This window comes from Macrotis lagotis, chromosome 4, assembly GCF_037893015.1.
Source record: "Macrotis lagotis isolate mMagLag1 chromosome 4, bilby.v1.9.chrom.fasta, whole genome shotgun sequence".
NCBI lineage: Eukaryota > Metazoa > Chordata > Mammalia > Peramelemorphia > Peramelidae > Macrotis > Macrotis lagotis.
Genome location: NC_133661.1, coordinates 61,535,702 through 61,551,978, shown reverse-complemented (window position 1 = coordinate 61,551,978; position 16,277 = coordinate 61,535,702). Strand labels below are relative to the sequence as shown.

Sequence of the window (16,277 nt, the reverse complement as noted above, 5' to 3'; positions counted from 1 at the left end):
TAGGTGGCAGTGGATACAGCACTGGCCCTGGAGTCAGGAGTACCTTGAGTTCAAATTTGACCTCAGACACTTAATAATTACCTAGCTGTGAGGCCTTGGGCAAGCCACTTAACCCCATTGCCTTGCAAAAACCTTAAAAAAAAAAAAGTGGTCCATGACACAAATATTAAGAGCCCTCTGCTAAAAGGAAGTTTAGATAAATCAGAGATATTATTTTGTGGAGACAAGGAAGGGAGAGTGTAGGAAAGGGAGGGGGATTGAAAAGGAAAGAGAAGAGAGGAAGGATGTCTGAAAAGGCAAAGAGTGACAGACTTCTGATCTGCCATAGGATTATTTTTACCTTGGATAAATATCTCTGGGCATGTTTCCCCATGTGTGAAACAAGGCTGTTGATTGAGGTGATCATTAAAGCTCCTTAGTTATAGTTCATTTACTATAGTAGTCCAGTGATTCCAAACTACAAAAATGGGTTTCAAACCCCATGAATAATTGAATATACTTGTAATAATATTCTTTCAGATGTATTTCATTAAGTACTTAGAATAACTACATTGATAACTTTTGTCTCCCAAAACTCCAAACTTAAATTTGGCATTTCACATTTCTATAATTATGGAAATTCTAAATATAAAATTATTAAATGGTCTAGAATTACAAATATTTTGAGACTATCTTTAAGAATTAAAAATAATCCAGCAAGACTACATGTACTTAATTAATTTCTGTAAGAGTTCATATTAAATTTATTTCATAAACTTATTTGACTATAAATACCATTTTAATGAATTATCTCAAAGATATTTAATATTATAATCACACATAAATTTAAATTTAATGTACTTTTTAAAAATTTGAACAAAGGTTTACAATACTTGGCTCAACTAAATCTTCATATCAAGTTAGTTTATGCATTGTGATTTAAAACAAAGTGAAAATGTTCATTCACAAAATTGTAGTAAAAATAATAAAATTTCATAAGGTCTCTTGCTGAGATGGAAATGTTTTTTAGCCAAAAATGTACATGACCGTCATTTTTAAATGACATTCATAGTCCAAGATCCATTGATGTCAATTAAATTTTCTATTTCACTATCACTTAATGTCAGACATAAAAGTCACAAGTCCAATTAAATTTATTGAAAATTATTCACTGAGTCACTTCTAAAATTTTCAGATGTCTGATGACTGTCTTAATAATCTAATCCAAAGATAGTTCATTTTTTAAAAAGATTATGTAATAGAGCTCTGTACTGTTCTTAATCATGTGCTTTCAAAATTGTAGTATCTTAATACTTTTTACTTCATCTTGAACATGAAATGTCTTTTCACCCTGTAATGTTCATTTTTTAAAAGATGTCTGCTAAATAAATTTTTGTAACTACATCATATGGCATGTACACTCAAAGTGAAAAGAATGTTCACTGTTTCAGCCCTTTTTATCACAGATCAATCGAACCTTAATCAATATCATAATTGAGTAATTATGAAATCTGGAAGACCTGGGTTTAGATATTGACTGCATGACCTTGGGCAAGTCATTTAATTTCTCATCTGTAATATGAGTTTGCCTCTAAGGTCTCTTCCAATTCTCAATCTATAATCCTATGATAGACCCCCTCTTGCAGGAGGAACATGCTTCAGGTATGAAATAAAGGGAATTCATATTTATGTATTCCTTGGATTAGATGGTCAAAGAGCTTCCTCCTAAATTGGTGATTTCCATTCTGTGAAATCTGGGGCATTGAAAGGACCTCTGCCCCCACCTTTCCCTCTTCCACTCATTCTGTAGGTGAACTATCTGCAGGTGACAACTGTATGAACAGACAAAATCAGGAAGTGGGGATCACTCCCCCAGTTTGATGGTCTGTGATCCTTTTTTTCAGAAAGCCAAGCCTCAAGCTTTGCAGTCATTTTTTCCCCTCAAAGCTTGAATCAACTTTGGTTTAATTAGCCATGTTTGTTCCCACTTACCTGAGCTTACTTGTGGCTGTAGGTTACCTGCATCCTGGAACTGATTTTTTTTCCCTTTATTATTTAAAACAATGGGGTTAGGTGACTAGCCCAAGGTCACACAGCTAGGCAATTAAGTGTCTGAGATCGCATTTGAACTCAGGTCCTCCTGATTCTATCCACTGCGCCACCTAGCTGGCCCCAGGGATTGACTTCAATCGCAGTCAGTAGGATTGAAGAAACTTAAGCCTATGGAAGAATCTGTCTGTAGCTTTTTATAATAAACCTGTCTCAAGTCAACAAGAGGAGAACTTGAAAATAGGGAACTTCAGCCGCTGACCAATGGAAGTCACACACTGGGAGTTCGCAGGGTTTATCCTCATAAGGATTTCTTTCCCAGATTTTAGTCCAAGATTTTGCCACAATCTTCCGGCAGTTTACCCAGTTTAGGATTTTTCTGTTTCTCACATACAATCCCAAGACTCATGACTCATTGACAACCACATGTTAATCTTATGTTCCTTGATATTTTCTTTTTTATTATTTCCCAATGAATTTTATCCTGCTTCTGCAGCACTAGGGGTGCTGGCCTGGTTCAAATGCTGGTCTTTTTCCTGTTTTATAGGATAAAATGAGCATTCAAACATGAGGAGCTTTTAGTTTACAAGGCAATTTCCTGATAACAGTCCTGTAGTCCCATTTTACAGGTGAGAAAACTAAGGGTCAGGCATTAAATTGAAGCATCCTGGCTTTGAATCTCCTGTTGTTTGGGAGAGAACCAAACTGGATCTTGGTTATGAAGATCTTGTTATTGGTACACCCCCCATGTTTTTTCAAGGGTCACATTCCAAACATAACATTTCATATATGAACTGGATCCAGATAACTCATTCTGGAGCTTATAATGAAGACTAAGATCAAACTGGCTGCTCAGTCACAGACTCATATTGAACTTGTAACCAACTAAGCCCCCCTCCCCCAATTTTTTTCCTTCAAACTGCTATTACTCTAGGTCCATAATCTTTAGTTCCAAAAGTGACTATTAAAATCAAAGACTAAGATTGGTTTTAAATTCCATCCACTGGGCCCTGATTCTTTTTTTTTAGGTTTTTGCAAGGCAAACGGGGTTAAGTGGCTTGCCAAGGCCACACAGCTAGGTAATTATCAAGTGTCTGAGACCGGATTTGAACCCAGTACTCCTGACTCCAGGGCTGGTGCTTTATCCATTGTGCCACCTAGCTGCCCCATGGGTCCTGATTCTTTCATCAGTGTGCACTATTTATCTTTCAGTTGTGTACTATAAATTTCTTAAGCATAAACCATTTATGCTCTTATCAGACCCTCATAAAAATATTCAATAGGATGAGGATGAGAATGAGGAGGAAGGGAAGAGGCATGTTGCCTGCAGAACATCAGGAGAGACGCCTTCCATTCATCGAAGTCTATTATTTAGCCCTTGTGTGGTCAAAAGGAATACTGAAGGAGAGATTGTTAAGTGGCTCTTCCCTTTATGGCAAATACCCTACTCTTACTACTGTCCCTCCCCAGAAAAGTTTAGAATATTTCCTCTTTATTGTTTGTTTAGCTTCTTTGTTCAGTTGTTTAGACTATAAGCTTGTGAGGGCAGGGAATGTCTTTTATCTTTGTTTGTTCTGGCTTCTGTACCATTCTCTATGGTTATTATATTAGCCAGGGTTCGGTCTGGGACCAAGTACAAATTCTTGGAATTTGTTCAGGAAGGCAATTTGTTTCCAAACTTGTAGTAAGCACCACCTGTTTATTTTGTGGTTCACTCTGCAGGTATACAAAGGCCCCAAACAAAAATTAATATTGGGGCATGATGTGAACTCCATGATTATTAACTCTTGACCTCCCTTGACTTTCAAATTTCATCTTGATCATACTTATTCTAGCCTTGATGATTGTTAATCTATGGTTCTTAACTTGGGGATCTCCTCTCCAGGAACTCAAGGGGTCACTGAACTTGGTTGGGGGAAAAAATATGCTTCTTTATTTTCACTAATCTCCAAATGAAATTTAGCATTTCCTTCAATTCTATAAAGATGTTATTCTGAGAAGAGATGCATAAGCTTCATCGGACATTACTAAAGGGATGGGGGAGTACGGGAGCCATGACATATACCATGGCTCCCCCGGTCTCAGCATCTGGACTAGGATTCACCACCCTGCCAGTCCTCATGTTGTCGAGGGTCACGTTAAGGACACTATATTCATGGCTCCAATGGCAATATTGGGTTGAGTGATTTGGGAGGGAGGAAATGCTCCCAGAGGAAGCAGAACTAAGTAATTATCAAGGTGTATGCTTCTCACTATGAAGGCATATCAACCTTAACTCTGATATCTACCCTCCAGGTCTCTGTTTTTTGAAAGCACCTTTAGCCCAGCAGAATCTATGCCATAGATCAAAAAAACCAAACCACACACATCAGTCGAGTAAAATGTTTTTAGAAGGTTTAGAAGAGAGATAGTTTTAATTGGATAACAGCTTTCAGTTAGACATTCAGGTTTAAGGCAGATTATCAAACAGAAGGCGCTTCTGTCATTGGCGAGCAGCTGCTGCTACATTCTTAGTCTCTCTATATTTTTAAAAAAGTGTTTGGCAATGACAGTTCTCATGACACATTTGTTTCAGACAAACGAAATTACAGTTAACTGTCTTCCCATTCCCCTCTCAAACCCCCTCTGGAGAGGGGTCGTAGAGAACCAGTCATCCCTTGCACCAGAAATGTTTGTGGCTTTAAAAAAAAAAAGATTAAAAAAAAGACCAAAAAAAAAGACATGTGTATGGCAATGGTTATTTAAAAAAAATTAAGCATTGCTTCAAAACACAATTTAAAAAGTCTAAAATGAAGCTAACAGTCTCAGATGTGCAACAGGAAAATGGGACCATGTGAGACTGTGAGGGAGGAAAAAAAAAGTTAATTATCTACTTCAACAGCAGGAAGCTTGTGGCCATCGTGATGGATAAAAAAAAATCCTGAGAAAGTTCTAACACATCTATCAAAGTCCTTCAGCAAGATGCGCCATTAGGGAAGGGAAGGGATGGGAAAGAGACAAGGAATCTACAATGGATATTTTGACATCCACTTCACTGGAAAATCTATAAAAATCTGGGGGGGAAAAAAAGACTTCTTTCCTTTTCCTCTTCTTGGTCAGAAGGCAGGCACACTGGTTCAGTCATTGCCTCCACATATCTTCAACAGAATCTTCCGGTAATCCCCAGAGGTGTCTCCCTGGACACAGAAAGCAAAGGGACAAGTTAGACAAGATGAACCTTGCTTCCTGATCTCCTCTTCATAAAGGCCCCGATTCTGAGGGTCCTCCCCTCCAAGCCCCAGAAGGATCCTTCAAGTACCAGTGGAGCTAAGGGGGTCAAAGAGAGAACCTGGAATCACTAAGAGTTAGCCAAGGTTCTTGAAGGTTTGAAGATTTCTTGGTCATACTAGGCGGGGAAGACTGCAAATTAGGAAAAAACTAGACCCTGGCTATCCACCAGAACTATTCTATCCCTCTACCCCCACCCAACATTTATATCTTCCCGCACCTATCTGAACTAAGTGCTCGGAGAATTTTTTTAAAATTACAAACCACATGTTCTCTAATATTTTTCCAAGTGTAATAATAAATAAATAAATTAAGAAAATAAGAAATAAATTGCAACCTATGTCCTACTTTCTCCCTGAAAATAAAAAATTATCTACTGAGGAAGATAACTAAGAATAATGATCGTTCCTTTAATCTTGAATGGCATTTTACAGGCTTTTAAAAAGAATTTTTGCATATGGTTCCCAACAATTTCATGTAGAAGGATTCATTTTTTTTTTTTTGGTTTTTGCAGGGCAAATGGGGTTAAGTAGCTTGCCCAAGGCCACACAGCTAGGTAATTATTAAGTGTCTGAGACCAGATTTGAACCCAGGTACTCCTGACTCTGGGGCCCGTGCTTTATCCATTGTGCCACCTAGCCGCCCCTAGAAGGATTCATTTTTTAAAGTCAAAATGGAACCCCCACATTTGTATTTGTATTATTGGTCAACACAACGAAGATTTATAATACTACCAGTATGAGAAATCCCATGATGGATAAATCATTTCCATAAATTATCTCTCATTTTAGAGGATCACCTATGACTAAAAAAATTGTGATTTACATCAACTGACATCACAGAAGAGATAAATTTACTAAAGAATTTCAATAAAATCCTTTGAATAATTAGTAGATATGGTTGAGAAATGTGTATTGCGGTTTAGGAAGAACAGCTAACGATGTCATTCTTCCATTTTGAATCTGTTTCTTTTCAAGGTATTGTTTATCAGCTATGATAGTTATTAAAATCAGATACCAAAATAAACCAGACCTGACTTTTTTATTATTAGTTTTCAATATATTTAATATATATTTAATATATTTAATCACAATTGTTCTCACTAAATTATCATAAATAGTAGCAGTAAATTAAATATTAAAATTTTTCAAAAATTGTAATTTAGCGATATAATCAAATATCACTGGGTCATAAGAAATGATGAAGATGAAGAATACCAAGAATCAAAGGCAAACTCATTTGGACTGATGCAAAGGAAAGCAAGCAGAAGCAGAAAGATAAAACACATAAAGACAAGAAGATAAATTCAAAGCCACAAACATGGTATAATTATGATGACCTATACTGGGCTTGGGGAAGAATTGAGATGTACTTCCCTGGGTTTTTATTGTTAGGGGAGAAAGAACATCATGGGGGAAAGTATTGAGAGGAGTTATAATGATACAAAAAGAAAATGAAAGGAAACAAACAGGAGTACAGAAGGAGGTTCAGAAGTAAAGTCAAGAAGGGCTGGTCCAACAAAAACTTGATGTATATTTTGACCTATGTTTTTTTTTCAATCCTTCTTGATCTCTCTGTAGCCTTTGACACTGTTGATTACCTTGCATCCTGGATACCCTTTTCTATCTATATTTTCAGGATGCTACTCTTTCTCCCATCCATGTGACCAACTACTCTTTCTCTGTCTCTTCCTCGAGATCACACTCTCTTAACCCTAATTGTCCCTCTATAGTCCCAGAGGTAGAAAATCTTTTCTGCTAAGGGTCATTTGGATATTTGTAACATTATTCTCAGGCCATACACAATTACCAACTAATTTACCCCTAAAAAGCTGAGATATATTGAATTTCAAGTTCCGCCTGCGACTGCTGTGGCAGCACCAGACCAAATGATATCTCGGGCCGCCAGACAGTCCCCACCCTCTCTGGAAACTTTCTTCTCTTCTTTCTTTATACAACTTCTCTTGGGGATCTCATCAGCTCCTGGAAATTTAATTGCCATTTATACGCTGATGATTCTCAGTTCTACTTATCCTACCCTATTCTCTTTGTTGACTCAACAGTTTCATATCCAATCCTTTTTTTCTTTCCTCTATCTGTCTCAGTTTTTTGATGCTTTCCAAGCTTACAAAAAAAAAAAATCTCCTCTCTTCGAAACAGACAGGGGAATTGGGAGTCTGATTTTGTTAAATTTGGTTGATACATTAGTTAGTTTTGTTGAACTTTTCCCCCATTTTTTTTTGTTAGAAGGGACAGGGAACAGTTATTTATTTGGAAATAAAGGTGATATATATAAACAAAGTATAGTAATTATAAAAGCTAAACAAAGAATCATCTGAGGTTCAAAAGATTAAGTGTTGGAAGGGGAATTACATCGAAGTCCTGTCTGTAATCCCAAGTTCATCATTCAAGGCTTGTTGCTCCAATTTTCCATAATCCCTCCTGCCTCCAGTTTGTTGCTTAGACTTGTAACCCTCACCTGGGTCAGATCCTCTCTATATTCTCTCTATCTTATCTGGTCCACTCCTGGGACCAGATATCTGGGAAGGTCCTTCTTCAGTTACTCCAGCCTCAACGACCTCCTCCCTGGTACTTCCTACTGTACAATCAGGCTGTCCCAGAGTTTAACTCTTAATTGTTCGATTACCCTGCTTTTACACCTAGTCTATTCCACTGATAAAAAAAATAAATAAACAAACAAACAAATAAACAAACAAATAAATAAATAAATAAGTAAATAGACAGACAAATAAACAAATAAATAAATAAATAGTTTGATTGTATTTCATCATCTGTGGTGGGCATCTTAGAAAAAGCCCAAGGAGGGCGGCTAGGTAGTGCAGTGGATAAAGCACCGGCCCTGGAGTCAGGAGTACCTGAGTTCAAATCCGGCCTCAGACACTTAATAATTACCTAGCTGTGTGGCCTTGGGCAAAACCCCATTGCCTTGCAAAAAAAACTAAAAAAAAAAAAAGCCCAAAGAATCCTTGGAGTGACTGCCCCTCACAGCAATGACTGGTGATGGTGGCTGGACAAGGCTTACCATCCCAATGAAAGGCATAATGGCTCCATGGAAAGAACCAGATTTTGATCAAGAAGACCAGAGGTCAACTCCCAGCTCCACTACTTACTACCTATAGAAACACTGCAAATCCCTTTACTAAGGATGGACCTGGCGATCTCAACAGCTGAAAGGTCTCTGTGACTCAAATCTACTCCACCAGCAAACTGAAAAGATCATTAAAGAATTCCTAGACTGGAACTGGAAAGGTCAATGAATCCCTGATGGGAGCAATTATTCAACTGACAATATAGCGGGAGGCAGGAATATCGCTCCTGGTTGTCAACCTCAAAAGATTAGGTTGTTTCCCCAAAGGATGATTTAAGTATTTAGAGCTATGAATTTGTAGTCATTTTGGGGAAATACAAAATATTGAATAGAAGCTTGCTCTCAAGGAAATGTATAGTCTTATTTGAATAGATATCTATGACATAATATATCTGTCTGTGGAATTACAAATAGCATGTTCTCTAATATTTTTCAAGTGTAATTGAAGTAAATTGCAATTGTGAGGTTTAGACCTTGAGTGTGTGTGTGCATAAATGAGAGAGAGAGAGAGAGAGAGAGAGAGAGAGAAAGAGGGACAGAGAGCAATTTGCCTCAGTTAACTCCCCATCTGAAGAGTTCCCCTTACCGTAATGTCATGGTATAGACTCTTGCCATAGAGTCTCTTATACTCAGCTCGGATGTCAAGCAGGTCAATCTCACTTCGAGACACCATGATCCGGATAAGAGTCCTGTCTTTTGTTCCTGCTCCCTGTAAAGTCACCAGAAAAACATGAATCCAGAGCCTTTCTCTCCCCTCCCTATTTAAAATGGGTCAGTACATTTAGAGTGACGTGATCTGATGAGGATGATTCAGACCTCTATCTCAGTCTGACAGTGTGAGGTCTGTTTCCTTCCCCTTTCCTGAGGACAGCTGCCGGGTATGGAGGATCTGGATTCTGGTCCACAGAGGGACATCTCCCTCCCAGCCACAACTAAGTCTTCCAGGTCATCTCTTTGCCCATTTATTAAACTAAAAGTGACATCTGTTCCAATGCCACGCTGTGATTACACCCAATGGGCAGGGCTGTGTTTCCTTATCATTTCCTAGATGGAGTATTGATTAGTGCTTGATATGGATGTCTGGAAGATGTGGGTTTGAATCCTACCTCAGATACTGTGTGATTCTGGGCAAGTCACTTAAGCTGTTTTATTTTCTTCAGCTGTAAAACGGGGAATACTAATAGCAGCTATTCTGAGAGATTTGTTATGAGTAAATATCTTTGGAAACTTTAAAGTGTCTTTTATTATTATTATTAATTAGTTGTCTACAGCAAAGGTCCTTAGAGAATACGTACCCTCATAGCTCTGTTGAGTCTCTCCGCAAAGAAAGCTGGAGTGTTTTTCAGGCACTTGACTGCAATGGAGAAACAAGGCTTAATTAGATTAGCAACAGATGCAGGGGCCGAGAAGCAGCCCTTGAGACCTCTAAACCAGTTTCATCTCTCCTGGCGTCTGTGGGCATGGCAGGGGACACTTGTCTCTACTCCTCCAGACTCTGACTACCCGCCACCCGCCACCCACCACCCACCACCCACAACGGTCCCAGCAGCTCAGCTCCATGGGGTCATGAAATAAAGGTCATGCAGACGCCGCCTCAGGAGCCCAACTTCTTATTCAGGAAGCACTTGGTAACCAATCAATGATGAATAGCAAAGGAAAGTGAGCATTTTATGTGTCATTCATTGTTTCTTTCCAAGGGAACACAGATGTTCATGAAAAACCACTCAGGTAGAAGACACCAATGACAAATGATGTTCACACAGATAAAAGTAGCAAAGCATGGAGATGTTTCCAGGGATGCTTCCTTGCTCAATAAGCCACAATACCACAGGAGACACACAGAGAAATTGGGGGGGGTGGTTTACCCTGCATGAGATCCAGAAAGCTTTGGAAAGAGCAAATCGAAAAGACAGACGTTATTTTTCCAAGTAGGCTTGAAACAGCAATTTGTAGCCTCCTGAAGAGTCGGTGAAATGCAAACTCTAAGTATGGAGAACAAGAGCAGACACCTGCCTCCGAGGAGGGGCTACCAAGAGCCGACTTTGGGGAAATGGGGAGGGGTTGGGGAGCTTGGGGTACAGTATGACTTGCACTGCAAGCAATGGTCTTTCTGCGGACCACTAATTCAAGGATGATATTTTGAGAAGACTTGGCAGGACGTGGGGTGTAGTATCCTCTGGGAGATGAGCTACTGACACCCAACAAGGACGATGCACGTCCAGAGCAAAGCTACAAGGATAGTATCGGCCACAAAGCACATGGGTGAGACAAGAAATGGACACTCAGCCAAGGAAAAGGAATCCAAGGCTCCACTTGAGCGGCAACATTTACAGTACTGGCACTCTTTAGATGGCCATCCCCCTCCCTCTTCTGTTCCTGGTGCCAATGAGACGAGTTCAAAACTGGTTATTACTGTGGGCTGCACAGCAGCTATTGGACATAGCGAGAAGGAGGAGCCACCTGCTGATCCTTTACTGGGCACACTGAACAGGTGTGCTCCCTCTCTCAGGCCAACCTCAGGCCTAATGGTTTAGAAAGGCTCCCTCCCATCGTGCCCTAGGGAATCCCAAGGGGGTCTAGCCCAAAAGGCACAGGAGATTGTCCCCGCATCCCTAGAAGGGAAAGTTAGAAAGTTTAGCCTTGGAGGCAGCTAGCTGGCCCAGCAGATAGATTACTGGCCCAGGGGCAGGAGGACATGAGTTCAAATCCAGTCTCAGGTACTTGATGCTTAGTAGCTCCATGAGCCTGGATGAGTCACTTAACCTGACTGCTTCAGGAAGAAAGAGGAAGGAAGGGAGGGAGGAAGGGAGGAAGAGAAAAAAGAAAAAGGAAGGAAGAGAAAAAAGAAGGAAAGAAAGGAAGGAGAAAAAAAGAAAGGAAATGAATGGAGAGAGAGAAAGGAAGAGAAAGGAAGGAAGGAAGAAAGACAAGAAAGGAAGGAAAAAAGAAAGAAAAAAAGAGAAAGGAAGGAAGGGGGAAAAAAGTTTAGCCTTGAGTGTGGCCAATCAAAATCACCAGGGTACATACCTACAGCCAGCATGCCCTGTTCCAAGTCCCCAGACATCTCCCGGCAAATGCTCTTCTCAATATCTCGGTTTGTCATCCGCTGGTACTCATTGAAAACTGGGGGAAAGGACACAAGAGGGTGAACAAAGCTTTTCCTGGCAAAGTGGAACATTGCCCAACCATGACCCTGACTTCCAAAGTTTTTACTGCTCTGTTCTGAGCCCTCCTTCTAGTCTTAGATGATCCCTTGAATTTGGTTTTCTGTTTTGTCTTGTTTTGTTTTTATTTATTTTCTTTTGAAGCTATGGTATAAAACAACATTTCTGTTACACAGTAGAATAGAAAAAAATGATTGCACATGAAACTGCAAATTTTATTATATACAACTTGCTATTCCTTTTATTTGTTTGTTTATGTTTCTTTTGGCAAGTCAATGGGGTGAAGTGACTTGCCCAGGGTCAAACAGCTAAGGTAATTATTGTCTCAGGCTGGATTTGAACTCAGGTCCTCCTGACTCTAGGGCCGGTGCTCTATTCACTACATCACCTAGCTGCCTCCCCTTGCTATTCTTTTTAAATATGTAATCATTATTGTGGAGTTTTTTTTTCCTCCCCTCCTCAGACTCTCCCCTTGCTCTAGGGATAGCTACCATTAGATACAGACATGTTTATACTGTATTTGTTTCTTTAAAGATGAAAGTTGGGGTGGCTAGGTGGTGCTGGGGGGTGGCTAGATGGCACAGTGGATAGAGCACTGGCCCTGGAGTCAGAAGGACCTGAGTTCAAACCTGGCCTCAGACACTTAATAATCACCTAGCTGTGTGGCCTTGGGCAAGCCACTTCACCCCATTGTCTTGCAAAAATAAAAAAAAAAAAGAATTTCCTTCTCATCTATATCATTGTCACTGAGCCCATGAGCCCAGGGAGCTCTTTAAGAAGAAAAAAAAAAAAGAAAAAAGAAAGATGAAAGTTTATTGTCTTGGGCGGAGGGTGATGACAAGGACTCTTGGATGTTACCTTGAGTAAGTACCTGAGTTCAAACCTGGCCTCAGACACTTAATAATTCCCTAGCTGTGTGGCCTTGGGCAAGCCACTTAACCCCATTTGCCTTGCAAAAAAAACAAAAAAAAAAAATTGTGTATTATTTTATTTTTCCCTGGTTACATGTAAAAACAAGTTTCAACATTCACTTTTAAAATCTTGAGGTCCAAATCCTCTTCCCCTTTTTCCTACCTCAATCCTTTCATTCAAAAAAGCAAGTTATTTGATGTAGATTAAAAATGTGTACGCATGAAAAACATTACCACAATAGTCATGTTGTTAAAATAAACATAACCCCTTCCCCCACCCCAAAATAAAACCTCAAGAAAAATAAAGCCCTTTTTTTTTTAAAGCATGCTTCAAGCCACCATCTGTTCTGTCTTTGGGATGGATAAGTAAGTCCTTCCCAATTCTCTTGGGTCACAGCATTGCTCATTCACAACTGATCATCCTCCAACATAGCTGTTACTTTGTAAATAGTACAGTTAGGGTAGGGGATTCTTAATGTGGGGTTCACTTATCCCCAGAAGGATAAGGGGATAAAAGGAAGGTCTTTGAAATTGGATGGGAAAAAGTTATATCTTGACTTCAATCTAGCTGATTTTCTTTATAATGCTATGTATTTTATGCATTAAAAATATTCTTCTGAGAAGGTGTCCAGTGCTTTCACAAGACACTATCAAAGGTCTGTGATTTTTTTGTTAAGAACTCCTCCACCAGGGAGTGAAAAACATCCTAGAAAGGCTCGCGCGTCTGCACCCTTCTCTTCCAGTTGGATCAGAAGATTCAGTCATGGAGTTAAAAAATTAGAATCTGTCTCCAGATGGCTCTGGACCCCATTACCTGCCGTCAGGTGAGCCCGGCTTCTTGTGCACAAGATGGCATTGAACTTGGATTCATCGGTCCCCAGACGATTCTCTCCTGCGGCATATAGTTCCTGGTCAGAATGAGGAAAGGCAAATTGTGAGGCTCTTATCCTGCAAATACTCAATTCACCTTATTTCTAGCATAGGAGGTTGGCCATGAAAGCATCATAGCTAAGTATCTGGGTACCTGAGGGCCAGATGGAAACAAAGGGGAGGGTTCAATGATCAAAGCAACATCTACTGCTTCCACTCAGGACATTCCTCTCTGGAGGTTGTCACCAAAGGGCTAGTGGGGAGTGGGGAAAGTCATGGATCATGAAAATAGGCAGAAAGTGAGTCTCAGGGTGACACGGCAGGGTCAGCTTTAAGACCCGCAAAAAACACAGAAGACAAGAAGAAATCAGGTAATGGACAAGGCAGGGTCAGAAGGGTGTACTAGACTGGGTGATGGCAAGTAGGCAAACGTGGCTGAAGTAGAGAAGATGAACTAAAGACCTGGAGACCCCAGACCCGCCCCCATCCATGCAGCAAAGCGCTCCAAGTTAAGGAAGCTAGGGTCATTTTATAGATCAATGACCAGTGAATTCAGGACTCTGCATTTGAATCTAATTCTAGTCTTGATATTCATATCAATGAGACTTTGGAAAAGGAACAAATTCACAGTTCAGGTAGATTAGCAGGAACTGTTTATCATATGTACAATCTGCTCTTTGGTGCAGGAATCTTCTCCATAATATTTCCAACAACTAATCACTATGTGCCTCTCTCGAACACATCCAGTTTTGGTTTGCTTTTTTGGAGCGGGGGAGAGAAGAATTAAATTAAGTTAAAATTCTGAACTGAAACCACCAAATAAAATAAAATTTAAAAAACCATCCCAAAATATCTAGAGTTACATACATTAGAGCAGCTATTGAGGAATGTACATGAAACTGTTAACAGAGTCAACAAACAGTTGACTTTCACTGTGTGATTTTTCTTTTTTAAATCATCCTATTCTTTCCTAATGATCACTAAAACCAGACCCAAAAAGAAAAAAAACAAATTCATCCCAAACTCCTTGCCTTGCAAAATCAGAGTTATCCCTTGTAAAGTATAAGAAAAAGGAAGAGTTAATTTAATAAAGGATTTGCTTTTTTTTCTTATTTTCTTTTTCAGGACAGGGCTGGCAGGAGGTGGAGACAAAGGGGATAAATACTTTTTAATTTAAAAAGGAAGAGATGAGTCATTGGGTGCTCACCAGTGTTACTACAGTTAAGATAGATGGCACCATGGGTAGAGAGCCAGCCTTGAAGTCAGGAGTACCTGAGTTCAAGCCTGGTTTCAGACACTTACAAGCTATGTGACCTTGGGCAAGCCTTTAACCCTGATTGCCTCGCATCCAGGGCCATCTCCAGTCATCCTGATTCATATCTGGCCACTGCACCCAGATGGCTCCAAAGGAGAAAGGGAGGCAGTCGACTGTACCCCCTCACTCAAATCCATTCACTTGCATGTCATGACATCACCTCCCTGACCTCATGATCTTCTTTAAGAATGAAGGACAAACATCAGCAATACTAACCTGAGCATCTCTTTGAGCCAGGGACAAATCCACATTTGTGCTTTCATCTCGGTTTCCCTGGAAGAAAAGTCACATTGGTTGTATCCTCAGTTTATTGTGCCCCCACCACGGAGGGTCCAGGGAGAGCTCAAGACTTCATGGATTCTCTGGCAGTTAAGTGGCCATGTCACCCCTTTCCTGCCTTAGAACCCAGAGATGTAACACCTGAAATGATACCTGAGCAAGTGAGACTAGAAGTCTCTGGAAATGTCCTGATGTATCCCCTCTAATGGCTTCTTCCAAAGTCTTCTTGAATTCTGGAAGTAGGAAAGATGGTGAGTAAATCTGCCCAGGCCAAGAGCAGGGTTGACCTGCCAATGGACAGAAGGGTCTGGATGGACAATGTGGCTTCAGGGTGATTTCTGTGAAATTGAGAAAGCTACCATCTATGTAACATGTGATGGACAGGTCCTGTAATCATAGCAATGGCAGGGATGAATGGATGGAAGGATGGATGGATGAATGGATTAAAGGATGGATGGTAGGATGGATGGATAGACAGATGGATAGATAGATAGGATTGGAATTAGGTAGGAGAAAGGAGCTTTGAAAAGAAAAGGAAAAAGGATTATGTCGCAGATAAAAGGATACCGGGGTCAACAAACCAAAGGAAACTCTAGTCAAATATGTATGTATTCATGAAAACACCATAAGTGACCAAGGCAACCGTCCCAGACTAGTCTAACCTGTTTTGTAGGCCCTGTTGATTTCTCGGATGTGCTCATTGCTGCGAGAGGCAAAAATCTCAATAAGGCAAGCTTCATCTGTGCCAGCACCCTGTATGGGGGGAGGATAAAGTCAGCAACCACATTATCACTCAACATGGGTTCATGCTTCAGAGAACACAGGTGCAAGAAATAATTCATTCAGACCTTACTCTATTCCAATCAGTTTAGTAGTCTACATAAATCAGAGAAGGAGAAATACATTTTTATAGTGGGTCTCAAACTTTAATGTAATGTTCACTACTGTTTACCAAGCTATTAGGCTCACTTGGACAACCACAAGAATGTTGACAAAGATATCTCCATCCTGTTTTAATCATGTCCATGTCCAATTTAACCATGTCCAAGCCTGCATAGGTGGGATGCCTTGATGCTTTGGAAAATGGTACCTGCAGACCCTTCTCTCTTGTCCAATCTCTTTTTTTTTTTGCAAGGCAAATGGGGTTAAGTGGCTTGCCCAAGGCCACACAGCTAGGTAATTATTAAGTGTCTGAGGCTGGATCTGAACTCAGGTCCTCCTGACTCCAGGGCCGGTGCTTTATCCACTATGCCACCTAGCCACCCCTTCTTGTCCAATCTTATGTGACCATCTTATGATCACTTAGCCAATGGAGATGTCTCAGGTTTCACCCAA

The 16,277-nt window shown here is 40.1% G+C and overlaps 1 protein-coding gene across 3 annotated transcripts in view; it reads right to left on the bottom strand.

Moving 5' to 3' along the window:
• Positions 1-4,400: 4,400 nt before the first annotated feature.
• Positions 4,401-16,277, bottom strand: part of ANXA11 (annexin A11) — a 48,762-nt gene continuing 36,885 nt past the window's right edge. For all 3 annotated transcript variants that reach the window (XM_074232950.1, XM_074232951.1, XM_074232952.1), the window contains 8 exons: positions 15,605-15,695; positions 15,096-15,175; positions 14,880-14,936; positions 13,293-13,386; positions 11,431-11,526; positions 9,699-9,757; positions 8,990-9,112; positions 4,401-5,204 (listed from right to left, as the gene is read on the bottom strand). In XM_074232950.1, coding sequence (XP_074089051.1) covers positions 5,145-5,204; positions 8,990-9,112; positions 9,699-9,757; positions 11,431-11,526; positions 13,293-13,386; positions 14,880-14,936; positions 15,096-15,175; positions 15,605-15,695 — 660 coding nt within the window. In that variant the 3' untranslated portion in view covers positions 4,401-5,144. The remainder of the gene's footprint in view (positions 5,205-8,989; positions 9,113-9,698; positions 9,758-11,430; positions 11,527-13,292; positions 13,387-14,879; positions 14,937-15,095; positions 15,176-15,604; positions 15,696-16,277) is intronic.